This window comes from Scardinius erythrophthalmus (assembly GCF_964197995.2).
Source record: "Scardinius erythrophthalmus genome assembly, chromosome: 6".
In the NCBI taxonomy this organism is placed as follows: Eukaryota; Metazoa; Chordata; class Actinopteri; order Cypriniformes; family Leuciscidae; genus Scardinius; species Scardinius erythrophthalmus.
The window spans coordinates 42644965-42671741 of NC_138226.1; the positions used below are offsets into that span (position 1 = coordinate 42644965).

At 43.7% G+C, this 26777-nt stretch overlaps 1 protein-coding gene across 1 annotated transcript; it reads left to right on the forward strand.

Annotated features, from left to right (window-relative positions):
* The first annotated feature begins 269 nt into the window (after nucleotides 1-269).
* On the forward strand, nucleotides 270-23432 carry sctr (secretin receptor). The gene is made up of 13 exons (XM_081368151.1): nucleotides 270-466; nucleotides 1267-1375; nucleotides 7415-7510; nucleotides 8782-8891; nucleotides 9142-9251; nucleotides 10732-10864; nucleotides 10985-11138; nucleotides 19642-19702; nucleotides 20340-20415; nucleotides 21044-21135; nucleotides 21381-21519; nucleotides 22093-22134; nucleotides 22335-23432. The coding sequence occupies exons 1-13, from the start codon at nucleotides 404-406 to the stop codon at nucleotides 22485-22487; spliced, it is 1338 nt and encodes a 445-aa protein (XP_081224277.1). The 5' UTR covers nucleotides 270-403; the 3' UTR covers nucleotides 22488-23432.
* The last annotated feature ends 3345 nt before the right edge of the window (nucleotides 23433-26777 follow it).

Here is a 26777-nt window from a genome sequence, read left to right on the forward strand (position 1 = left end):
TTAATAAATAGGCCTACCTATGGAAATGTAAATATTTCTTGCTTTGTTAAAGTGCATTTAGCGTACAAGACGTTTCACGGCACATTTCTGATGGATACTTTTCTTTGAGTGCAGCAGATGATGGCTAGGTTGTGCTGAGAGCACATCTGAGCGCAGTTAACTGTCAGATAGATGTTTGGAGGAGATGTCAGATGGAGTGTCTGGATCACCATCAGTCGTTCACGTGCCGAGTTTGACCGGACGCATCGCGCGCACATTCATGTCTGTTCACTGCGTTTGAGCGTCGAGGAATGCGCGAGGAGATTAAACTTTCCTTCAGAGGGACCGAGCGCCTGGAGATTTTTCCATCAGGAGACGGGAATTATTGGGTTGCTATCGAGTTCTGCCGTCAGGAGATTTGTAAATGAAGATTTCTGCCGTTTTACACTTGGTTGCTTTCGCGACTTTTCTTCACGTCTATTCTCACGTGAGTTCAGAGCAGTAACCTATGATGAACATACAGGTGACGCACTGCAGAAACTGTTTTATATGATTTAAAGTTTAATATTTAATATTCTTTTATAGAGATAGAGGGGCATGCTATCACGTTATGGGGTAATTGTAGCTTATTTGTTGATTCAAAACTATAAACGCAAAACATTTCATGAAACATCAAACATTACTTAGCCTATATAAAATATCAAACTATTGTTCTCACCAAAAGATATTTGATATCATTTACATAGTAATAAATTACAGCATACACAACGTGTGACAACTTGACCAGAATTTACAAAAGCCCCTTGTCCAGAGAAGAGGTTTATATATATATATATATATATATATATATATATATATATATATATATATATATATATATAATATATATATAGGCCTATATATTATTGCATATTGCATTATATTTTATATTTAATTTCTTTATTTGAAGCCTTGGTTAACCTGCTTTCTGGGTGGTTTGGTTGATAGGCTACATTTCTCATTTGTTTTATTAACCTTTTTTGATGTTAGCTAATAACAATGTTCATGTTAATTATTAGTTCATAGTGCATGAATGTCAACAGACACTTATGTATAAATGTTGAGATTAACATTAACTAAAATTGATAAATGCTGTACACATATTTTTATTTGTTAGTTCATGTAACTAATGTAGTTAAGTAATGTTTGGTTTGTGTTTGATACAAATATGTGTGTGTGTGTGTGTGTGTGTGTGTGTGTGTGTGTGTGTGTGTGTGTGTGTGTGTGTGTGTGTGTGTGTGTGTGAAGGTGTGTGCCATTTTGCCAGAATGTGATTTAGAGTTCCTCAGAGAGGAGGAAGACTGCTTCAAAATCATCTATCAAGAGAACCTGACAGAGACCGGGTCCACACACACAGGCGAGCCATTACATTCACTATGTCTCTCATACACAAACACTTAATGAGAAGATTGAGTTCATATAGAGGGCAGCTATTTTCGATATGCCCAGAGTGTTTTCCTGCTCCATACACATCAATACACCTAATTCCTTTATACTTGTTGTTTATGTGGACAAACAAAATGATGAGTGTCTATGTGTGTTCCTAAGAGTTGTAATGCGATATCTGGGGGGAAGTTTAGAGAATGGCCTCCATAATCCATACTCCATAAATCACACCCTTATCAGATTATAGATATATAATGCCAGTGTACACACACAATTGCTGGTCTAACGCTGGCACAACTATTGCCTACTCGGGATATGTTTTCAGTTGAGAGAGGGTGTGTGACAGTATCATAAAGTCTAATACTCAATAATCCGTTTACACGTACAGTGATTTGGATAAAGTGAGAGTGACAAAGTATTCGGAATGCCTGATATAGTTGTATATAGTTAGAACAACTAATGGCAACAGACTTCCCAACTTCCAGCGAATTAAACATTGCTTATATGAATTTTCATTAATGCATTTACAATCATTTAAATTTATAAACATTCATATAAACAGTATTATTATTATTATTATTATTATTATTACTCATTAATTGTAACAGTTGAAATGGTTTGATAAATGATTCAGTCTCTCTAAACACAGCCTTTCCGAGAGCCTACTCTCCTCTGATTGGTTAGATGGCCTACTCTGTTGTGATTGTACGACTGCTTACAGCGTGTTTTGGAAACCGAACAGCCATTAGCATATCAGAATTTAAGCTCCGGATCTTCCTCAGCACTTGATACACAGTGATATGAACAGTAACAATGGCGTTGGTTTTACCGTATCAATTCCAGCCCAAGTCCTCATCATTTGAAAGATCAGAAAGCGTGATCAGAAAGCGTGAGCTTGGGTTACGACTTCAACACTGGTTTCTTGAGTAGGGAACAAGTTGCTACATTTGAATGTTGACGCTTTGGGAACGCTTTCGCATGACCGGTCTAAAGCATATTTTAAATTACGCTAATTATTTTGGCTACCAATAGTCATATGACGCGAAATGTGATATACACATGACTGCTTAGAACCCTGCAGAACCCCTGCTGCATTCTCCAAAACAGATGAACAGTTGTTCTGACCACCTTTGTAACTTAATCCAGCCTAGGATGTGGAATAGCTTTGACTCCACTCGGAGCAAACTCTAAGCAGGAGGAGGCAACTGCAACTACAGGGCCTGCAACCCCCCTACACTCTTTAGCAAAGCAATTGCTGGAGAACCTTAAAGGCCAGTTCACACCAAGCACGATAACTATAAAGATAACGATAAAGATAACTATATATGCACACCAACGACCGATAACGGTCTTAAATTCTAAGCACGCGCGCCCGGATGATCCAGATCCATTTTAAATGCGCGAGACCTTTAAATTAGAATGGATTCTGATTGGCTGTCAGTGTTTTATCATTCGACAGCTGGAAAAAAAATCGTTCTGAAAGTGATCCCAACGATATCGTTCCTCATATCTTTATCATTATAGTTGTGGTGTGAACTCTGCTATTCTTTTATATGGAGAACGATTTTTAGAATTATATCTTTATCGTTATCTTTATAGTTATCGTCCTTGGTGTGAACGGGCCTTAAGAGTCAGTAGTTTCTCAGAGGCTGACTCAATAGGGTCAAAAGTAGCCCTTGCCAGACCTTCCAGTACAATATCAAGGTCCCAAGACGGAACTCTATACCGGCAAAAAGGCCTAAGACATCTTGCTCCCTTCAGGAAACGAGATACCAAAAGGTTGCCTCCCCAGGTATGTACCATCAACTGGTCCCCCTCAGGAGCCATATCCAAAGTCTCCATATATTGGGTCGGGTGTGATAAATTGTGCCCCCTGCCTAAGACACAAGATCCCTCCGGACTGATATCCCGGAGAGATATTAGGTCTGAAAGCCAAACTTGGGCCAGCCAAAACAGGGCTATAAGTAATAAGCTCGGCTAGGACTCCTGGGAACAGAGTGTTCGGGGGAAAGCAGGCACAGCCTCTGCCACTTCTGCACAATGGCATCCAGCCCAAACGGTTCTGGAGGTGTGAGGCAGAACCAGAGCGGACAGCATGTCAGAGTCTCTGATGCGAAAAGGTACACTTTTCACATAATTTTTTTCCATATCAAGTTCACACCAATTGAGTGAAGTCTCCATTCACTGGGCCTCAGCCCCTGCCTCGACAGGATTCTGTCCCCTGATTCAGGTGCCCAGGGATGTCGACTGCTCTTACTGATAACAGCTTGGCCTGAGTCTAGAACAAAATCTGGCTTGCCAATCTGGAAAAAGGGCTCAAATGCAGACCGATGTAAGACTATAGATGTATTTTCTGACTGGACAAGAATATGGTAACCCGTGAGATCTGGGAGTAAGTATTTCAGTGCCAGAAATACAGCACTCATCTGAAGGCAATTTATGTGCCATGGAAGATGGTGACCTCCCCACCGACCTTGAGCTGAATGGCCATCTAAGATAGCCCCGCAACCCATAAGAAAAGTATCTGTCTTTAATGTTTTGCGATGACATGATGCCCTTGGGCTAAGAACAAAGGTTTTTACCAATTCACTAGGTACTTTGGTATCTGTTTTAGAGGGTGAACTGGAGAAAGTACACATTTCTTGGAGTTCAGTTTCAAACCCAGGCACCTTATGTGTGCAGAAACAACATCTCAATGTCGAACTGCCATCACCTTGTACTCCGGCTAGAATTAACCAGTCATCGATGTAATTGAGTACACAAATATCCTGGTATCGTAAAGGAGCCAGAGCTGCATCCATGCACTTAATGAAGGTGCAAGCTGATAAGTTTGAAAGAAAGAACCTGAGGAACTTCCTGTGCCGGGGAATATATGGAAGTATACGTCTTTTAAATCCGTTGTGACAAACCAGTCCTCGGACCTGATTTAGGACTCAATGGCCTTTAGTGTTAACATCTTGAACCTGTATGTCTATAGAGTATGGTTCAGATGACATAAATACAAAATTGGCCTCAATCCCCCATCCGTCTTAGGAACTAAAAAGTACCGGCTGTAATAGCCTGATTCCCTTTCGAGAACAGGAGCGGTTTTATGGACTTTTTTAAACGAGGGGGACCAGATTGAAACTGGATCCTGTAACCCCATTCCACAGTTTGCAGAACTCAAGGAGATACATTAGGCAAGTTGCGATGCAGCCATATGGTCTGAAAGGGTATCAACCTCTTGAGACCAAGACCTCTGGGGTAAGAGGAGTAATACATTTGATGCCCTGAAGCGGCTCACCAGCAGGGAATGGTTGAATATACTTCTCCAATATCCTCCTCTGAGGATCCAGACATCCCAGTTCCTCCCTGTTTTTGGGCAGATACTGGGTAACTGACCTGCTGGAAACCACTGTGCCTTGAATCAACGTAGGTTGTGGGGCAAGCAGACCGATTTCCCAAGGGCAACGTCTACCGCTTGCCCTGGACTGAGGTTGGAAACAGACCTGGGTGTCTGGAAGCGGCGAGGGATATATTGAGAAAACGCCACAGACTTTTAGCTTCCTGAAGCCTTATTGACAGTGTCGCCAAAGAGGCCTGATGGAGCAAACTGGTCGTCTGTTAAAAAGGCTTTATTCCTCTGTTTAATGCCCGATAGGTAAAGCCACAAATGTCTCTCCACGACAAACATGGCAGCCATTGAACGGCCGATGGAGCAGTCCATTTGCTTGGTGATGTGGAGATCCAGATCTGTGGCCCATTGGAGTTCTTTCACCACCTCCGGCCCAATTCCCTTGCCTTCATTCAGGTTTTTTTAGCAGGTCAGCCTGGTATTCCTGTAACAACGCCATGGTGTGCAGACATGCACCAGCCTGACCTGCAGCAACATACACTTTGGCCACTAACCCAAATTTTCCCTGCAGGGTTTGGTGGGGAGTGTCAGAGCCATTAAGGACGATGCAGATTTCGGCAAATTGTTCATTTAATTTGCTTTTTCTATGACACTCATGCTCTTCAGCTGGCCAGACAAGACTTATTTCAAGAATAATTACTCACACTAGGCGATCTGAACCGTGCCCGAGCACGTTTGACCCCCAAAGTCTGGTTCGTTTGACTAATGTGATTGCCCCGTACCGTGCCTTGGCGCAGTTCACTTAGTTCAGTTGGGCTTGGGCGCGGTACGGATGTAGTGTGGTCGCTAACCGCGTAGGAGCACAGAACAGCTGCGTTACTGTCATCATTATGATGGAAAACATCTTTTATTACTACTTGGATACTACACTTTTCGGTTAATATTTAGGTTTATAACAGGTCTGGTTCTCACCTTAACAGGAATAAATTGCGAGTAAAGCTGCTCAACATCAACGTCAGCAGCCTCTGTAATAATCTTCTGATACGTGCAGCACAATCGTGTGTAAATCACTGCATGGCATAAATAATAAATTTATTAGGCAGTCTATTAGCGAAAGCGTGCTCCGGCCCAGAACATTAAATGCAATGTGAGTCCAGGCCAGCGGGGGAGTGGGGATGTGGGACAATCGCGCCAGGGCACGGTACAAGACAACTGTGCCTAGTGTGAGTACACCCTTAGTCATTTTTGAGTTTTAAAGCTTAATACAACTTTGTGTTTGTTTAGGCAACGAGAAAATGTGAGTATTGGTTACTCAATTTGACAAGATGAAATTAGTTCAGCCATCTTGAAGTAGGCCTTCATTTCACTAAACAAATCAAGTAGACTGTTACCTAAAAACTTTGAGTGTTCTATATTACTTATTCTAATGCTTATACTACTGCTAAACTACTTATCTGTGAACTAACCCAAGTATGTAGCATAACATGCTTTCTGGAATACTCGTCCATCAGTAGGAATGACCTGCACTCGACCACTCTCAGACCTCCAGCAATAAAACTGTCAGTGTGAACAGGGCTTAAGTTTTCTCACTCTATAAGCAGAAAGTCTTTCTCAAAATATTGACCGTCCTTTACATACACAGGATGCAGTCAATACAGGCCTGTCAACACAGACATCACAATAACAGTAAAACGCTGTACAGATCTCTTGGTCCACACAATGTCTCCTATCTGTGTTTCATTGGAGAAAGTACCAAGAGAAATGTTTACAACTTTTCCTGCCATTCATCAGACGGAGAGGGAGAGACTGCAAAAGGGGATAAATCAGATACTGTGCCATTCAGAGAGAGAGAGAGAGAGAGAGAGAGAGAGAGAGAGAGAGAGAGAGAGAGAGAGAGAGAGAGAGAGAGAGAGAGAGAGAGAGAGAGAGAGAGAGAGAGAGAGAGAGAGAGAGAGAGAGAGAGAGAAGAAAGACAGACAAGTGCAGGAACGCAAATAGATTGCATTTGACTGCAAACAATAAAGAGTAATCCTCATACACTTTCTTATCTGATTAGTAAGGCTTGGGGGTGAATGAACAATCTGAAAGGCTAAAAAAGGGTCTAGTTTATGAAAATTAAGTTGGTGATGTAATCTAACAGTCCTAATGAATCTTCTGAAATGCAAGTACACCATATGGCTAAAAGTATGGTCACCCCAACAGCTTCCACTTTTTTGGCAAAATGTCCACTGTCCACAACAATATTCCATGCTCCCCCTCCCCCCATGTAGGCTAATATAGTTTATATATAGTTTCCTCTGGCACATCTGATGTAATGACGACAACTTACTATTTTAATATATGGAAACTCCTAGTTTTCTGTACATAAAATTTTTAAGTGCTGAATGCTCTTTAGAGCTCCAAGTCTTTATTATTAACCAATGAATTTGCATGGATTTTAGTGGTTAGGAACGCTCTATTTGGTTGAAATTCGGACTGTATATTTGGACTGTACCTGGTGGCGATGCAATGCTGAGAAATGAGACAAAAGTCAAGCCGCAATCATGTAACCAAAAATTAGGGGTTTTTTACATTTTAGAATATTAGTAGAGCAATAATTAGATACGTGGATTGTTATCACACTGTTCAGATTCGCTCCTAATTCTGTTTTACTCCACCTCCATCCCCTCTGAACAGGTTGCAGTGCTTTATGGGATGATCTGAACTGTTGGCCTCATGCTGAAGTGGGAGAGACTGTATCTCGGCCGTGCCCCAATTTTCTTCATGTCAAAGGTCAGGCGCATCTTGGTTTTCACAGACAAGCCTTCCTGAATTTTATATCTTTAACCTTGTAAAGCCTGATTCAGAGGCCCAAACTGAGCAAACATATGCTATTTGTAGCAAATGCTGATATTTATATGGCCAAAAAGTAAAATAAAATTCTGATGCTTGTAATGTACATCGGTAAAATCTTTATAACAGTATATAGTGACTACTTACATAAAATGCATCTATATCTGCCAATATGTCTTAGTAATATGATATTTAAATGCTTTGTTTTATGATCAAACTCTGTAGTTTTAAAACATATAATGCAATGCAATACAATGATGATTCAGAGATGAACAAATAACTTCCTCAAAAGCCTGATGATCATATCTGAGACGTACATTTGAACATGATTGTTCTAAAATATGATGTATGGAAGGAAACCTAAGTTGATTCAGTCCATAGTGTTCATCTAGAAAGAATATTAAAAATGTGATCTTGGATGACAAAACCAGTCAAGAGATTTGAAAGAGATTTAAACATCATCTGAAAGCTGAATAAATAAGCTTTCCATTGATGTATGGTTTGTTAGGATAGGACAATATTTGGTCGAGATACAACTATTGAAAATCTGGAATCTGAGGGTGCAAAAAAATCAAAACATTGAGAAAATCATTGTCCATTTATGTTCGCGATTTTGCTGCATTCACTCACAAAAATAAATGTTTTATATATTTACGGTAGGGAATTTACAAAATACCTTCATGGAACATGATCTTTACTTAATATCCTAATGTTTTTTGGCATAAAAGAAAAATCGATTATTTTGACCCATACAATGGGACTATTGCCACAAATATACCCGTGCGACTTGTGTCTGATTTTGTGGTCCAAGGTCACATATAAAAGTTATTCTTATGTTCACTTTATTAAAATCAGTGCAGATTTGACAGCAGAAAGACACGCAGCTGAAGGAGGACGTTTGTACAATTCTACTAAAAGACTTTTACTTGCTAAAAAAGTATGAACTATCAATCAGACGACAGAAGGCCTGTAGTAGATTGTGTTACTTTTTAAGTATTAAGTTTTTCATCATGTTAGAAAATCTTCTGTCAAAAATGATACAGTAGGCTTTATAAAACAACACAATGACTGATTATGGGAGACGTATGTGATTATGGACTTATAAATTCTTGACAAAAATCAAGAGTGATCTGGGTTGGCCCTCAGGGACGAGCTGTTGTACAGCGTTGTAATTGTGTTGCTTGTTGTTTGTTCCTTGTCTCTGTCCGCAGGAGCTGTGATGAAAAACTGCACGGAGAATGGCTGGTCTGAAATTTTCCCACCGTACGAGCTCGCCTGTGGCCATGGGCTTAATGACAGCTTTCCTATCCCCACCGACTCGGTAATATCAAAAATCTTTTTATTTCTGTTCTCATGTTCTTTTATAAAAGTAAAAAAAAAACAAACATGAAATTTCCCTTTAGGACAGATTAAAAATGAAAGAAAGAAAGACAGTAAATGCTTGTAAAACAGTATAACAGTAACATAACATTATCATTTCAATGAACCAGTACCACAGAAGAACATTCAATGAAACACAATAGATATATGACAATGTTGATGTTACATAATGTGACTATCTCTTCTCGTAGGGGCTGGTCTCACACGAGTATTTCTTTTATGTGAAGATCATGTATTCTGTGGGATACGCCATCTCTCTTGTCTCACTCAGCATTGCTCTCACAGTGTTGTGTGTGTTCAGGTAACAGACTGTGTGTTCGTGTCTTTGTGTGTGTGTTCACATGTGTTTTATGAGAATGTCAAGTGTACTAATAGTACTGAGCAGCAAGACTTGCTATGCAGTTGCTAATGTATTCAGCAGTGTGTTTCCCAAAAGCATTGTTAGCCAACATGGTCGTATTCCACGATTCCATTATAATACTATACTACCTTATCATGAATAAAATAATAGGTACTGACAAGGGACAATAAATAAATACTCTTAATGCTACAAAAGAAAAAGAAAAAAAATCATAAGATATGACATTTATTTATTATGGCTGATTTTATTTGGCATGCACAACACGGACTGATGCACGTGCAGTTTAGGACGGGTTTGTGTTAAAGAGCTGCTAAAAATGTATTAAATTCACATAATGCTCTCTCTCTTAAAATGTAAGTGAGTGTAAATGTCAACATTATCACATACATCTAAAGGACTGAAGTCCGTCGGGTAAAACTCAAGCTAAATTTGCTATTTTATTTCAACTGTTACTCCTGCTCGGATGTTTTTTTTTTTGTTTTTGTTTTCAATTTAATGGTGCAATGCAAACATATTTAGTAGTGCGCAAGTTAAACCTGGCTAAGCTGTAACGAACGAACAGCTAGTGCAACCGGTGCTTAGTCTTCAACATACCATACTAAGTCTATATAATTATTGTGCCTGTTTTATTGCTGCAAAACTCTTATAAGCATAACAAGCTGCATGATTTAAGGTATCATACATGTCCACTGAAGGGATAGTGGAGTACCTCTAAGTATGCACTAATAAGTATACTTGCCTTAACTAATAAAGACTCGAAGAGGAAAAAACACACCAATTTTATTCAGACCAAACTGAGCAAAAATATGCAATTTGGTGAAGCTGCTAATATTTGTGTGGCCATTATTACACTTACTCAAACTTTTTTTTACACAATGTTCATACCAACAAAACATAGAAAGTTACAGTTCATGTTAAACACACACAAACCATTCTATTCATTTTTTAAAGCTACACACAATCTACTCTCAGAGTTAGAGTGCAGCTCCTCAAGTGCAGAGAAACTCTCATCCAGTGCATGTTCTGTTAGTGATAACAGTTGTAAATCATCCAAAAAAAAGTTAAAATTAAGATAGATGTCATTCCGAGCGAGAAGGTGGAAAGTATCCCGACACTGTAGCGAATTTCGGCTGAGCCTAAACCATCGCTCTGCTAAACTCTGTGAGCCAAAGAATTCTGCCATTGGTGTTCCAAGTTTCATACTGCAGTTATTTTGTACAGGCTGGCGTTGTGATGATAAAGATGTTTAACATTTTGACGTTTATATTTGGGTAAGTTTAGAAAAACGTCTAGTTTTGAAAAATTCCACATGCCAGATGAAATTAAAAACATTTTTATTTACATGATGCGTTACATGTTTTATTGGTTTTATAGGCCTCATCTTCTCTTTAAATCTCTCTCCATCCCAACCCCCTTCCAGGAAGCTGCACTGCAATCGTAACTTTATCCACATGCAGCTTTTTTTGTCCTTCATCCTGAGAGCCATCTTCATCTTCATCAGAGATGCTGCGCTGCATTACTCACAGGAGTACTACCACTGCAACTCTCATCCGGTACACACACACACACATCAACAAAAACATGTACATAAATGCATTAGACTGTACATATACATGGTAAATAAATGCACAGATAAGCTCTCTAAGATGATATGTTTCCGGGGTTTCCCTCAGCCTGGCTGTAAAGTGGCACTGTTCCTGTCTAATTACTGCATCCTGGCAAATTACAGCTGGCTGCTGGTGGAAGGACATTATCTCCACAGCCTCATTAACCTCTCACTGCGTTCACAGAAGAAGCGCCTGCACTGGTACATCCTGCTCGGCTGGGGTAGGTTCCTTTCTCCAGTAACAATTGACACTTATCTGTCAGTGGATCTTGTTGCTAGTTAATGTGATGCTCTGCACCTGTGGTTATTATGCTAGGATTCCTCTGTGAACTTGAGGAGAACTGACTTCATACAGACACGGAAAATCACTAAAACACCAGCGGATTAAAACTCACTGAGTTTTGAAAAAAGCTCTTTTTTTGCTCACAATTGCCCTGATATTTTGTTACGTAATTCAGTGACATTTGAAATTTTGAAAGTGTGGCTTAAGTACTTTTTGGGATGACTATAAGTTATGTTGGTTTGCTATAGAATGAGCTCCCAAAATTATGAATGAAGAGGGTCTTTGGTTGAATGTTCTTGTGTTTAGGGGAGGTCTTTAAGGGATAGTTTACCCCAAAATTATAATCCTATCAACATTTACTCCCCCAAATGACATTCCAAACCTTATGACTTAAATTTTTCTCCAGAACACAAAATAAGATATTCTGAGAAATGTTATTAACCAAATAATTTTGGTTCCCATTGACATTAATTATATGGATCAAAACATCTTCTTTTGTGCTCCAGAGAAAAATAAAAGTCGTAAGGTTTGGAATGTCACTTGGGTGAATAAATGGATGTAACAGTTTGTGAGGTTGCAATGAAGTGCATGACGATGGATAATACAAACACACAGTCCTATAATTAATTACAAATCTAAAACGTAGGAGAAACACAAGAACCAAACACAGCCACATTCCACATAAGTGAGGCTGAACAAAGAACCGAGGGAACTAAGGGCTTAAATACACATAGTGACGCTAATTAACTGGAGCAGAAACAGGTGCATTGCTAATCACAATCCATGGAAACAAACAAGCAAAGGGAAACCAGGCAAACAGGAAGAGATGGAGGAGGCCAATCGATCTGGAGGCTGAGGCGGAGCCAGAGTTCCAGAGGACTGAGAAAGAGCCGGTGGGACTGAGGACCAAGGCGGAGCCGGAGGGTAGCGGAGCTCGACAAAGCTGAAGGGGTGGAAGCATGAAGTGCAGCTGAAGGCCCAGAAGTCTGTGGCACAGGCAGTGCGACGACTGACCAAGGTGGAGCCAGTGGGATGAGGGAGCCTGGTAGAGCCATAAGGATGACAGCCCTGGTCCTGAGGGAGATCTGAGGGAGGGAGGAGCCAAGGTGGAGTCGACTGATCGACAAGCCAAAGTGAAATGACGTGCTCGGCAGCTGGAGACGGAGCCAGGGTATTCCCTTGCCAAGGCGGAGCTGGAGACCAGAAGATTAGAGGAAGATCCACGCAGCAGAGTGGAGTCAACAGAGGGGGAGCCAAGGGACTGAGGGGAGCAAATGGAGGTGGGGCCGAAGGACTGACTGGCTGTCTATGGCAGATGAGGTGGGAGAGGGGGACTGGGTGGGACCAGCAGAGATGCAGGAGACTTGGAGCTGGGCAGGACCAGCAGAGACGCAGGAGACTTGGAGCTGGACAGGACCAGCAGAGATGCAGGAGACGTAGAGCTGGACAGGACCAGCGGAGACCCAGGAGACTGAGAGCTGGGTGGGACCAGCAGAGACGCAGGAGTCTTAGAGCTGGGCAGGACCAGCAGAGATGCAGGAGACTTGGAGCTGGGTGGGACCAGTAGAGATGCAGGAGTCTTAGAGCTGGACAGGACCAGCAGAGATGCAGGAGACTTAGAGCTGGGCAGGACCAGCAGAGACGCAGGAGACTTAGAGCTGGGCAGGACCAGCAGAGACGCAGGAGACTGAGAGCTGGACAGGACCAGCAGAGATGCAGGAGACTTAGAGCTGGGCAGGACCAGCAGAGATGCAGGAGTCTTAGAGCTGGACAGGACCAGCAGAGACGCAGGAGACTTAGAGCTGGACAGGACCAGCAGAGACGCAGGAGTCTTAGAGCTGGACAGGACCAGCAGAGACACAGGAGACTTAGAGCTGGACAGGACCAGCAGAGACGCAGGAGACTGAGAGCTGGGCAGGACCAGCAGAGACGCAGGAGTCTTAGAGCTATGCAGAACCAGCAGAGATGCAGGTGACTGAGAGCTGGACAGGACAAGCAGAGATGCAGGAGACTGAGAGCTGGGCAGGACCAGCAGAGACACAGGAGACTTAGAGCTGGATGGGACCAGAAGAGACGCAGGAGTCTTAGAGCTATGCAGGACCAGCAGAGATGCAGGAGACTTAGAGCTGGGCAGGACCAGCAGAGATGCAGGAGACGTAGAGCTGGATGGGACCAGCAGAGACGCAGGAGACGTAGAGCTGGATAGGACCAGCAGAGACGCAGGAGACTTAGAGCTGGATGGGACCAGCAGAGACACAGGAGTCTTAGAGCTATGCTGGACCAGCAGAGATGCAGGAAACGTAGAGCTGGATGGGACCAGCAGAGATGCAGGAGACGTAGAGCTGGATGAGACCAGCAGAGATGCAGGAGACTTAGAGCTGGATGGGACCAGCAGAGACGCAGGAGACTTAGAGCTGGATGGGACCAGCAGAGACGCAGGAGTCTTAGAGCTGGGCGGGACCAGCAGAGACGCAGGAGATTTAGAGCTGGGCAGGACCAGCAGAGATGCAGGAGACTTAGAGCTGGATGGGACCAGCAGAGATGCAGGAGACGTAGAGCTGGATGGGACCAGCAGAGATGCAGGAGACGTAGAGCTGGATGGGACCAGCAGAGACGCAGGAGACTTAGAGCTGGATGGGACCAGCAGAGATGCAGGAGTCTTAGAGCTATGCAGGACCAGCAGAGACGCAGGAGACTTAGAGCTGGGCGGGACCAGCAGAGACGCAGGAGACTTAGAGTTGGATGGGACCAGCAGAGACGCAGGAGTCTTAGAGCTATGCAGGACCAGCAGAGATGCAGGAGATTTAGAGCTGGACAGGACCAGCAGAGACGCAGGAGACTTAGAGCTGGACAGGACCAGCAGAGATGCAGGAGACTTAGAGCTGGGCAGGACCAGCAGAGATGTAGGAGACTTAGAGCTGGACAGGACCAGCAGAGACGCAGGAGACTTAGAGCTGGGCAGGACCAGCAGAGACGCAGGAGACTGAGAGCTGGGCAGGACCAGCAGAGACGCAGGAGACGTAGAGCTAGGCAGGACCAGCAGAGATGCAGGAGACGTAGAGCTGGATGGGACCAGCAGAGACGCAGGAGACTGAGAGCTGGGCAGGACCAGCAGAGATGCAGGAGTCTTAGAGCTATGCAGGACCAGTAGAGATGCAGGAGACTTAGAGCTGGGCAGGACCAGCAGAGACGCAGGAGTCTTAGAGCTATGCAGGACCAGCAGAGACGCAGGTGACTGAGAGCTGGACAGGACCAGCAGAGATGCAGGAGACTGAGAGCTGGGCAGGACCAGCAGAGACACAGGAGACTTAGAGCTGGATGGGACCAGAAGAGACGCAGGAGTCTTAGAGCTATGCAGGACCAGCAGAGATGCAGGAGACTTAGAGCTGGGCAGGACCAGCAGAGATGCAGGAGACGTAGAGCTGGATGGGACCAGCAGAGACGCAGGAGACGTAGAGCTGGATAGGACCAGCAGAGACGCAGGAGACTTAGAGCTGGATGGGACCAGCAGAGACGCAGGAGTCTTAGAGCTATGCTGGACCAGCAGAGATGCAGGAAACGTAGAGCTGGATGGGACCAGCAGAGATGCAGGAGACGTAGAGCTGGATGAGACCAGCAGAGACGCAGGAGACTTAGAGCTGGATGGGACCAGCAGAGACGCAGGAGTCTTAGAGCTATGCTGGACCAGCAGAGATGCAGGAGATTTAGAGCTGGGCAGGACCAGCAGAGATGCAGGAGACTTAGAGCTGGATGGGACCAGCAGAGATGGATGGGACCAGCAGAGATGCAGGAGACGTAGAGCTGGATGGGACCAGCAGAGACGCAGGAGACTTAGAGCTGGATGGGACCAGCAGAGACGCAGGAGTCTTAGAGCTATGCAGGGCCAGCAGAGACGCAGGAGACTTAGAGCTGGGCGGGACCAGCAGAGACGCAGGAGACTTAGAGTTGGATGGGACCAGCAGAGACGCAGGAGTCTTAGAGCCATGCAGGACCAGCAGAGATGCAGGAGATTTAGAGCTGGACAGGACCAGCAGAGACGCAGGAGACTTAGAGCTGGACAGGACCAGCAGAGATGCAGGAGACTTAGAGCTGGGCAGGACCAGCAGAGATGCAGGAGACTTAGAGCTGGACAGGACCAGCAGAGACGCAGGAGACTTAGAGCTGGGCAGGACCAGCAGAGACGCAGGAGACTGAGAGCTGGGCAGGACCAGCAGAGACGCAGGAGACGTAGAGCTAGGCAGGACCAGCAGAGATGCAGGAGACGTAGAGCTGGATGGGACCAGTAGAGATGCAGGAGACTTAGAGCTGGGCAGGACCAGCAGAGATGCAGGAGACTTAGAGCTGGACAGGACCAGCAGAGATGCAGGAGACTTAGAGCTAGGCAGGACCAGCAGAGACGCAGGAGACTGAGAGCTGGGCAGAACCAGCAGAGATGCAGGAGACGTAGAGCTGGATGGGACCAGTAGAGATGCAGGAGACTTAGAGCTGGGCAGGACCAGCAGAGACGCAGGAGACTTAGAGCTGGGCAGGACCAGCAGAGATGCAGGAGACTTACAGCTGGGCAGGACCAGCAGAGACGCAGGAGACTTAGAGCTGGACAGGACCAGCAGAGATGCAGGAGACTTAGAGCTGGGCAGGACCAGCAGAGATGCAGGAGACTTAGAGCTGGGCAGGACCAGCAGAGACGCAGGAGACAGAGAGCTGGGCAGGACCAGCAGAGATGCAGGAGACGTAGAGCTGGGCAGGACCAGCAGAGATGCAGGAGACGTAGAGCTGGGCAGGACCAGCAGAGATGCAGGAGACTTAGAGCTGGGCAGGACCAGCTGAGACGCAGGAGACTTTGAGCTGGGCAGGACCAGCAGAGACGCAGGAGACTGAGAGCTGGGCAGGACCAGCAGAGATGCAGGAGACTGAGAGCTGGGCAGGACCAGCAGAGACGCAGGAGACGTAGAGCTGGGCAGGACCAGCAGAGATGCAGGAGATGTAGAGCTGGATGGGACCAGTAGAGATGCAGGAGACTTAGATGCAGGAGACTTAGAGCTGGGCAGGACCAGCAGAGATGCAGGAGACTTAGAGCTGGGCAGGACCAGCAGAGATGCAGGAGACTTAGAGCTGGACAGGACCAGCAGAGATGCAGGAGACTTAGAGCTGGGCAGGACCAGCAGAGATGCAGGAGACTTAGAGCTGGACAGGACCAGCAGAGACGCAGGAGACTGAGAGCTGGGCAGGACAGAGATGCAGGAGACGTAGAGCTGGATGGAACCAGTAGAGATGCAGGAGACTTAGAGCTGGGCAGGACCAGCAGAGATGCAGGAGACTTAGAGCTGGGCAGGACCAGCAGAGATGCAGGAGACTTAGAGCTGGACAGGACCGGCAGAGATGCAGGAGACTTAGAGCTGGGCAGGACCAGCAGAGACGCAGGAGACGTAAAGCTGGGCAGGACCAGCAGAGATGCAGGAGACTTAGAGCTGGGCAGGACCAGCAGAGACGCAGGAGACTTAGAGCTGGGCAGGACCAGCAGAGATGCAGGAGACGTAGAGCTGGGCAGGACCAGCAGAGATGCAGGAGACGTAGAGCTGGATGGGACCAGTAGAGATGTAGGAGACTTAGAGATGTAGGATGCAGGAGACTTAGAGCTGGGCAGGACCAGCAGAGACGCAGGAGACTTAGAGCTGGGCAGGACCAGCAGAGACACAGGAGACTGAGAGCTGTATGGGACCAGCAGAGACACAGGAGACTTAGAGCTGGGCGGGACCAGCAGAGACGCAGGAGACTTAGAGCTGTATGGGACCAGCAGAGACGCAGGAGTCTTAGAGCTATGCAGGACCAGCAGAGATACAGGAGATTTAGAGTTGGACAGGACCAGCAGAGACGCAGGAGACTTAGAGCTGGACAGGACCAGCAGAGATGCAGGAGACTTAGAGCTGGGCAGGACCAGCAGAGATGCAGGAGACTTAGAGCTGGACAGGACCAGCAGAGATGCAGGAGACTTAGAGCTGGGCGGGACCAGCAGAGACGCAGGAGACTGAGAGCTGGACAGGACCAGCAGGAGACTGAGAGCTGTATGGGACCAGCAGAGACACAGGAGACTTAGAGCTGGGCGGGACCAGCAGAGACGCAGGAGACTTAGAGCTGTATGGGACCAGCAGAGACGCAGGAGTCTTAGAGCTATGCAGGACCAGCAGAGATGCAGGAGATTTAGAGTTGGACAGGACCAGCAGAGACGCAGGAGACTTAGAGCTGGACAGGACCAGCAGAGATGCAGGAGACTTAGAGCTGGGCAGGACCAGCAGAGATGCAGGAGACTTAGAGCTGGACAGGACCAGCAGAGACGCAGGAGACTGAGAGCTGGGCAGGACCAGCAGAGATGCAGGAGACGTAGAGCTGGATGGGACCAGTAGAGATGCAGGAGACTTAGAGCTGGAAAGGACCAGCAGAGATGCAGGAGACTTAGAGCTGGGCAGGACCAGCAGAGACGCAGGAGACTTAGAGCTGGACAGGACCAGCAGAGATGCAGGAGACTTAGAGCTGGGCAGGACCAGCAGAGATAAAGGAGACTTAGAGCTGGACAGGACCAGCAGAGATGCAGGAGACTTAGAGCTGGGCAGGACCAGCAGAGACGCAGGAGACTGAGAGCTGGGCAGGACCAGCAGAGATGCAGGAGACGTAGAGCTGGGCAGGACCAGCAGAGATGCAGGAGACGTAGAGCTGGGCAGGACCAGCAGAGATGCAGGAGACTTAGAGCTGGGCAGGACCAGCAGAGACGCAGGAGACTTATAGCTGGGCAGGACCAGCAGAGATGCAGAAGACGTAGAGCTGGGCGGGACCAGCAGAGATGCAGGAGACGTAGAGCTGGATGGGACCAGTAGAGATGCAGGAGACTTAGAGCTGGGCAGGACCAGCAGAGACGCAGGAGACTTAGAGCTGGGTGGGACCAGCAGAGACGCAGGAGACTGAGAGCTGGACAGGACCATCAGAGACACAGGAGACTTAGAGCTGGGCGGGACCAGCAGAGATGCAGGAGACTTAGAGCTAGATGGGACCAGCAGAGACGCAGGAGTCTTAGAGCTATGCAGGACCAGCAGAGATGCAGGAGATGTAGAGCTGGACAGCACCGGCAGAGACGCAGGAGACTTAGAGCTGGGCAGGACCAGCAGAGATGCAGGAGACTTAGAGCTGGACAGGACCAGCAGAGACGCAGGAGACTGAGAGCTGGGCGGGACTAGCAGAGACACAGGAGACTGAGAGCTGGGTGGGACCACTAGACTAAGGGGAATATCCTGTTCCAATTCCTCATAATGTTTCCCGAGGTCATATGGAGCTCACCCTCAGTGGCGGGAGTATGTGCGGGGCGAGCATACCCGAGCATACCCACTGAGTGATTGGCTCAGGTATTCTCTCTGGTACTGGCATCACAGCAGGTTTGGGCTCCATGTCTGCGGTGGATCCTGGTGTTTCGTTCGTGAAGGGCGTGGGAGGCGGCTGGCTGGGCTCTGGTTCCGGAGTGGTGCTGGTGATGTCCTCCTCACCAGGGAAGATGGTGAATGGAGATCCGTCGTTCACCAGCACCCACTTACAAAACACAGCAAAATCCATGTTCTAAATATTTCGTTGAGTGTCCTCAAGTGTTTGTTCTTCCTTCTCTACGCAGAGCATTCGGACTGCTGGCAAGTCCATTATTTAAATCCTTTTGTGGTTTGGTCTTCTGTAACAGTTTGTGTGGTTGCAATGAAGCATATGACGATGGGGAATACAATCACACAGTCTTTAATCACAAATCTAACACGTAAGAGAAACAAAACACAACCACGTCCCACATAAGCGTGACTGGACAAATAACCTAGGGAACTAAGGGCATAAATACACAGAGTAAAGCTAATTAACTGGAACAGAAACAGGTGCATAACTAATCAGAATCAATGGAAACAAGCAAAGAGAAAACAAACAGGAACAGATCAGACTTTACCAGAACACAATGAAACTAAACAGACATAACCCTGACAATTATGACAGGATTTTTATTTTTGGGTGAACTATCCCTTTAAGCAGGCATATTTATTTAATTCAAGGCATGAATGTGAGCAACAGCATATGATGTCATAGACCAGGGCATCTGTTTTTAATCATTAAAAATAAATAAATTATAAACAATACATAATAATCTATACAAAAATGGCATATCCTTCTAAACTTCTTGTCACCTACCAACATTTCTGCTGTTTGATTTTCAGCTGAGTTGTCAATATACAATTTCACAGGTCATGCAATCTCTTGCAAACTTGAACTGCAAAAGATGAATGTAGTGAATGATCGGCACATGTGTCTTCTGTATTTGCATATGCATGAATGGAAGTCAATGGAATGCAATGTCTAGTACGATTGCCCTGTTTTAGGTCTCATCCTGGCAATATTAGATGTACAGTTAAATTTTGTTCCCACAGGGATACCAATGCTCATTATTATCAGCTGGAGTTTGGCCAAATACCTGCACCAGGATGAAGGGTACGTGTTCACTTTACACAAGTTCTGAAATTTTCAGATTTTTTTTCATTTCAGAATTATACTCTTTTAAACTCAGTCTGATCTCTCAAGGGACTTTCTTTATTTATACCAACCTCCTCTGGACAATGACAAAATGTAATTTATTACCGTATATTTGTATTATATAAGAGTGGTTATTTTAAACCAGCATGGTTGTGCATGAGAACACACAGTGTGTGTGTGTGTGTGTGTGTGTGTGTGTGTGTGTGTGTGTGTGTGTGTGTGTGCCTGGTAAACCCTAAGTTATGGGGACAAGTTGCACCTACAAACATGGCAATATCCAAAATCCTTGTCCTTGTGGGGACTTTTTTTGGTCCACATTAGGAAAACAGCATATATATATATATATCATACAAAGTGATGTTTTTTTGAATATGAAAGAAAAAAAAGCATAAAGTTGTGTGTGATGGGTAGGTTTAGGGGTCGGATTAGTGTAAGGGGAGAGAAATATACAGTTTGTACAGTATAAAAATCATTATGTCAATAGAAAGTCCCCATAAAACATGAAAACACAACGTGTGTGTGTGTGTGTGTGTGTGTGTGTGTGTGTGTGTGTGTGTGTGTGTGTGTGTGTGTGTGTTTGTGTGTGTGTTGTCAGATGCTGGGAGACGAGAGATCAAGATCATGGCTGGATATGGTGGATATTGCGAGTACCAGTCATTATTTTCATCACAGTAAGCAAACATTCCAGTTAAAGTTTCTGGCCTATTCTCTCAGATTTAAACAATGTTTTAACTTTAAATATCTCTGTTTACAATATGTGACCCTGGACCACAAAACCAGACTTATACATCACAAAAAAGCTGAATAAATATTCTTTCCATTGATGTATGGTTTGTTAGGAAAGGACAATATTTGGCCGAGATACAACTATTTGAATATCTGGAATCTGAGGGAGCAAAAAAATCGAAATATTGAGAAAATCTCCTTTAAATTTGTCCATTTATGTTCACGATTGTGCTGCATTCACTCACAAAAATAAATGTTTTATATATTTACGGTAGACAATTTACCAAATATCTTCATGGAACATGACCTTTACTTAATATCCTAATGATTTTTGGCATAAAAGAAAAATCGATAATTTTGACCGATACAATGTATTGTTGGCTATTGCCACAAATATACCCGTGCGACTTGTGACTGGTGACGTGATCCAGGGTCACACCTCTGCATGATTTTTTTAAGAATTAGTCATAATACTGTCCTGCCATGTTTTTAATATTTTTTAAATATAATATCCAACACTTTATGCAGCAATGAATAGTCATTGTAATTATCTCAAGGGAAATTGTTTTTCAGGTAAACATGCTGTTTTTTCTGAGTATTATCCGGACGTTAGTGGCAAAAATGAAAGCTCCTGACATGCATGGAAATGAAATTAATCATCACAGGTGAGAGAAAAAAGCACGTTGAGCATTTAACTGTGCGTCACTAGTGGCACCAAACAGAACGGCAATAATAATGACTGTGATTACTGTGACAGGCAAGTAATATGCACAGTTTTATTTGGTACAGCTAGGGTCACAGAAATTACACACTCCAGTTTTAAAAACAGCTTTATATGATTGAAATATAAATGAGTGCATGAACAAGAATAACTTTTAATCATCATCATTATCCTTTTTTAATGGTGTAGGAAACTGGCGAAATCGACATTTCTCCTAGTGTCCCTGTTTGGGCTGCAGTATGTGCTCTTTGCCTTTTTCCCGAATCGAGTGAGCGTGCTAACCTTCAAAATCAAGAATTTCATTGAGCTAGCATTAGCATCCACACAGGTGATGATATACAGTTCAACCTCTCTCTTTTCTTCTCATACATAGGAAAAGTCAAGTCCTATGTATTTATATAACGCTTTTCATAAAACACACAGTTTCAAAGCAGAAAATCTGTTTTGAAATATCTTCATGCCTTAAATTCGCATATAGAGTTGGGAGATAATATAGTTTAAATTTTGCTACGATACATGCAATCGAGCAGTTGAGATTTGCTTTAGCCTATATATATATATATATATATATATATATATATATATATATATCATTTTATAACTTTACATATAAAGCTGTGAGATAAAAACTTTTACATTTTTGTGACAATCTAAAATAATTACGCAGCCGAGAGTTTTTCTGTGTAGTTTATATTTTTACATGAGTATAGCCGACTTTATGTACACAGGTAAAGTAAGTTATAGCCGACTACATATGCAACTTTTAATATGCTTCAGGAACAGGAAAGTAATGAATCCCATTTTTTGGCAGTTGTTGTCATTTATCTTCACTCTCTCTGGCTTTATGAAATTATCCACCGTTGTCTTTTGGTTCTGCTTCATGTTGTGTTTGCTATTACAGGGCTTTATTGTGGCACTGCTGTACTGCTTTTTAAATGGAGAGGTGAGTGAATTAAAAAAGATTGAAATTTGAATCAAATTATCTGAGCTTATGCTTTCCAGGGATGGACTGAGTTTAATTCATCACACATTTTAGACACATTAGTCATTATCAGATCCTGCTCTAGGCATGGGAAGCAAGACGGTTCTGTTTTATGTTTCACTGGTAAGCCTTAACAACTATCGACCTTTAACTTTTGGCAGGTACAATATGAAGTCCACAGGCGGTGGAGACGGTGGCGCCTGAAGCAGCGTTTCCACGGTGATCCCAGGGTGCATCACGGATCCCTGAGTAACAGTGGCCTGCCTCTGACACAGGTCTCGCTGCTGACACGCCCCAGCACACTGATCACCTGACCATCTGATCACCTGACCACGAACATCTGATCACCTGACCATCTGATCACCTGACCATCTGATCACCTGACCACGACCATCTGATCACCTGACCATCTGATCACCTGACCACGACCATCTGATCACCTTACCACAACCACCTGATCACCTGACCACAACCATCTGATCACCTGACCACAACCACCTGAAACTTACACACAAGGGTTAAAATTAAAGATAAATTTAAATTAAATTAGTGAATTAAAACTACATCCATGAAATGATCCCATGATGGGAACCCATATATCTAGCGTCTATATATGAAGCGCCTGACGGAACCTTTAAGTTCCATATAGAACCTCTTCTTCTGAGAGTGGCAACAGGTGAACCAATCAGAAATGCACAGTCCATTCAAACCTGAATAAAAGCTTTCAGTTGACTGACACTCACTGAGAGAAAAGCTTCATGGCCATTAACTGTCTGACAGTTTAGGGAAATTATTAGGGCCCAAGCCCTGAAAGGGCGAAGGCCCTATTGTTTCCGTAAGGATTATTTTTTTTTTCTTCATTATTTTTTTTTTTGCCTTTTTGACACTTTTGGGGCCCTTAACATGCTCAAAAACTCTTGAAATTTTGCACACACGTCAGAACCCGCGGCCATCAGGGCCGGGCTGAAGCTGGTACCGGTGCGTGGCAGGGGGGCTCGACGGCGCCCCCTGGAATGGGGTCCGAAAACTTGGTCCATAAATCAAACACGCTTGCATGTAATAATATGAAACTCAGTACACATATAGAGCTCATCGGGCCGAACAACTTTCGTGCTCTAAGTTTTACAAAAGCCCAACAGGAAGTCGGTTATTATACGTTGTTTGGAAAACGCATACAATGGAATGTGAAATACTCCTCCTAGGGATTTCATCCGATCGCCACCAAACTCGGTGAGAATAAAGTCAAGACATTGAGGATGAATTCTTGCGAACAGATTTTTGATATCTCGAACGGTTTGGCCGTGGCGAGGAAACTAATTTATGGCGAATAATGGGACACAGGAAGTGTGTTATAACTTCTGCATACATTGACAGATCTTGATGAAACTTCAGCAGTGTATTCGTTGTAAGAGGCCGATCACATGGATGTGACTATTGTGAGTCAAAGTTATAGCGCCACCAACTGGCAGCAGGAAGTGTGTCACTTTCAAAATGCTTTGAAGTCACCCTCTTACTTTTACCCGATTTGCTTCAAACTTTATGTGTATAATGTAAACACACGGCAGATGTAGACCTGTGAAAGGATTATTGATATCTTAGATACTGTTGCCGTGGCAACGCATCAAATTTTAATATTCTTTTCGGATGCGTTTGAAACTCTTAGCATGCTTGAAATTGGATGAAACTCGACAGACACATAACACTTATTAGCCAGTAGACATGTGAAAAGTTTCAGAAACGGGCGTGGCAGGGGGGCTCAACAGCGCCCTCTTGAACAGGGTCTGAAAACTTGGTTCATATATCAAACACGCTTGCATGAATTAATATGAAACTCGGTACACATATAGATTTCATCGGGCTGAACAACTTTCCCTCTGACAAGTTTCACGCCAGCCCAACAGGAAGTCGGCTATTATGGGTTGTTTGGAAAACGCTTGCTGTGGAATGTGATGTACTCCTCCTAGAGAATTCATTCAATCACCTCCAAACTCAGTCAGCATGAAGTCAAGACATTGAGAATGCTAAATTGCGGACGGATTTTTGATATCTCGAACGGTTTGGCCGTGGCGAGGAAACAAATTTATGGCGAGAAAAGAGAGGAGACGAAGTGTTATAACTTCTGCATACATTAACTGATCTTGATGAAACTTTAGCAGTGTGTTCGTGGTAAGAGGCAGATCAGATGGATGTAACTATCGTGAGTCAAAGTTATAGCGCCACCAACTGGCAGCAGGAAGTGTGTCACTTTCAACATGCGTTTGACAAAAGTGGGTGGGTTAGTTTTACCAACAGTTACAAAAATCAGTATATATATTGGTCTCACCGAGCCGGACAACTTTCTAATTTACAGTTATTAGCTCAGAGCAAAAGGAAGTCAGATATTTTGGTTTGAATGTGGATTTTTTGGATATTTCAGACTCTGAGTTTTTAGCTACTCTTCCTAACTGGTTTATTTTATTCACACCAAACTTTTTCAAAATGATAAAGATACATTAAAGATGCTAAATTGTGAACGGATATTAAACATCTCAAACGGTTTTGCTATAGTGAGGGGCTAAAGTAAAGTAACACTTAAAGCCTCATCTTCTAAAAATGTAATTAAACACCATTTATTTCTATATAAAAGTATAAAAATATCACAACTAAACCCATTTTATTCTTTTTTTTTCAATTTAATAAATATTTATAAGTTTAAAAATAGTAATTGTACTATTTAGTCCCATAAAAGTCAAGTCATACATAGGGCTATACTGCCCTCTTGTGTTCAAAATCAGGTAGGCCTATTGTATCTACTTAAAAATATACTAGGTATGTGACGGTGAGAATATTTTACCACCGGTTAATCGACATGTGACACCGCTGGGGGCTTTTGAATCGCCAACTTAAAAACGAAAGTAAAACATGTTCGTCCACACTGACATTGATAGTGGTTGAGCGAGCGTTTCAAATTAATTCCTATGGAAGTAGGAATTAACTGAAAAACGTTCACTCTGTTCTGCTCGTTCCTCGCCGTGGATGTGCACCGTTATGAATGCCCGTGCAGCCATGAGCATTTTAGTTTAATTTTAAAATTAGCGCCTTTCGGGGGTTGATTGCTTGAAATTATTTTACAAAAGCACAATGTTGTGTTTTATTGCGACTGTAGACAAATATAAGTTAACACTTTGCAGTTTGAATGTCGTCCTGTATAATGACGGAGTATGTTTTTATGTGTCCACTGTTCAAACGCGCCCACGCCACACACACACACCCACCCACACACACACGGTTTACTATCTTTGTGGGGACTCTCCATAGATTTAATGATTTTTATACTGTACAAACTGTATATTTTATCTCCTTACACTAACCCTACCCCTAAACCTACCCATCACTGAAAACTTTCTGCATTTTTACATTTCCAAAAAAACTCATTCTGTATGAAGCTTGTTTACCCATGGGGACCTCTATTTAGGTCCCCACTGTGATACGAGTCCCCATGAGTCTGTGTGCATTCAGGTTAAAGTCCCCACCGGGACAGAAAAACATGAACACACACACACACACACACACACACACACACACACACACACACACACACACACACACACACACGCACACACACACTAGCATTGCAATCTTGACATTGCAGCCTGTTCATTATAGACTTAATAAAATATAATAATAAAATGGTCAACCTAACATATAAAGATTACACTGCTCTAAATAGTCAGTAGTACAATTCGTACAATCACAGTAAGCACCGCTCCACTGTGAATTTTCCAAGGACATTTTTGCGCATGTGAAGAGGATCATTTTTCCCTTCGATATTGGAACGTAAATGAAGTACAAAGCATATAATAAACAATAGTTTTGCATCCAAAAAAAGGTAATTATATATATATATATATATATATATATATATTTTTTTTTTAAGTGACAAGACAAAGAATATTACTTGTCTGATATATATATATATATATATATATATATATATATATATATATATATATATATATATAAATATAGCTGCGAGCAGCGATGGAGGGCCCAAGCCGGTGACACCGCCACCCCGGTGCCTTTTGAAATACTCCTCCTAGGGATTTCATCCGATCGCCACCAAACTCGGTGAGAATAAAGTCAAGACATTGAGGATGAATTCTTGCGAACAGATTTTTGATATCTCGAACGGTTTGGCCGTGGCGAGGAAACTAATTTATGGCGAATAATGGGACACAGGAAGTGTGTTATAACTTCTGCATACATTGACAGATCTTGATGAAACTTCAGCAGTGTATTCGTTGTAAGAGGCCGATCACATGGATGTGACTATTGTGAGTCAAAGTTATAGCGCCACCAACTGGCAGCAGGAAGTGTGTCACTTTCAAAATGCTTTGAAGTCACCCTCTTACTTTTACCCGATTTGCTTCAAACTTTATGTGTATAATGTAAACACACGGCAGATGTAGACCTGTGAAAGGATTATTGATATCTTAGATACTGTTGCCGTGGCAACGCATCAAATTTTAATATTCTTTTCGGATGCGTTTGAAACTCTTAGCATGCTTGAAATTGGATGAAACTCGACAGACACATAACACTTATTAGCCAGTAGACATGTGAAA

Excerpts from the sequence above, each read along its gene's own strand:
- sctr (XM_081368151.1), top strand. The coding sequence starts at position 404 with ATGAAGATTTCTGCCGTTTTACACTTGGTTGCTTTCGCGACTTTTCTT. Across the intron at positions 19,703-20,339 it reads TACCTGCACCAGGATGAAGG|ATGCTGGGAGACGAGAGATC; the intron begins GTACGTGTTCAC and ends GTGTGTTGTCAG. Across the intron at positions 21,136-21,380 it reads AATGAAATTAATCATCACAG|GAAACTGGCGAAATCGACAT; the intron begins GTGAGAGAAAAA and ends TTAATGGTGTAG.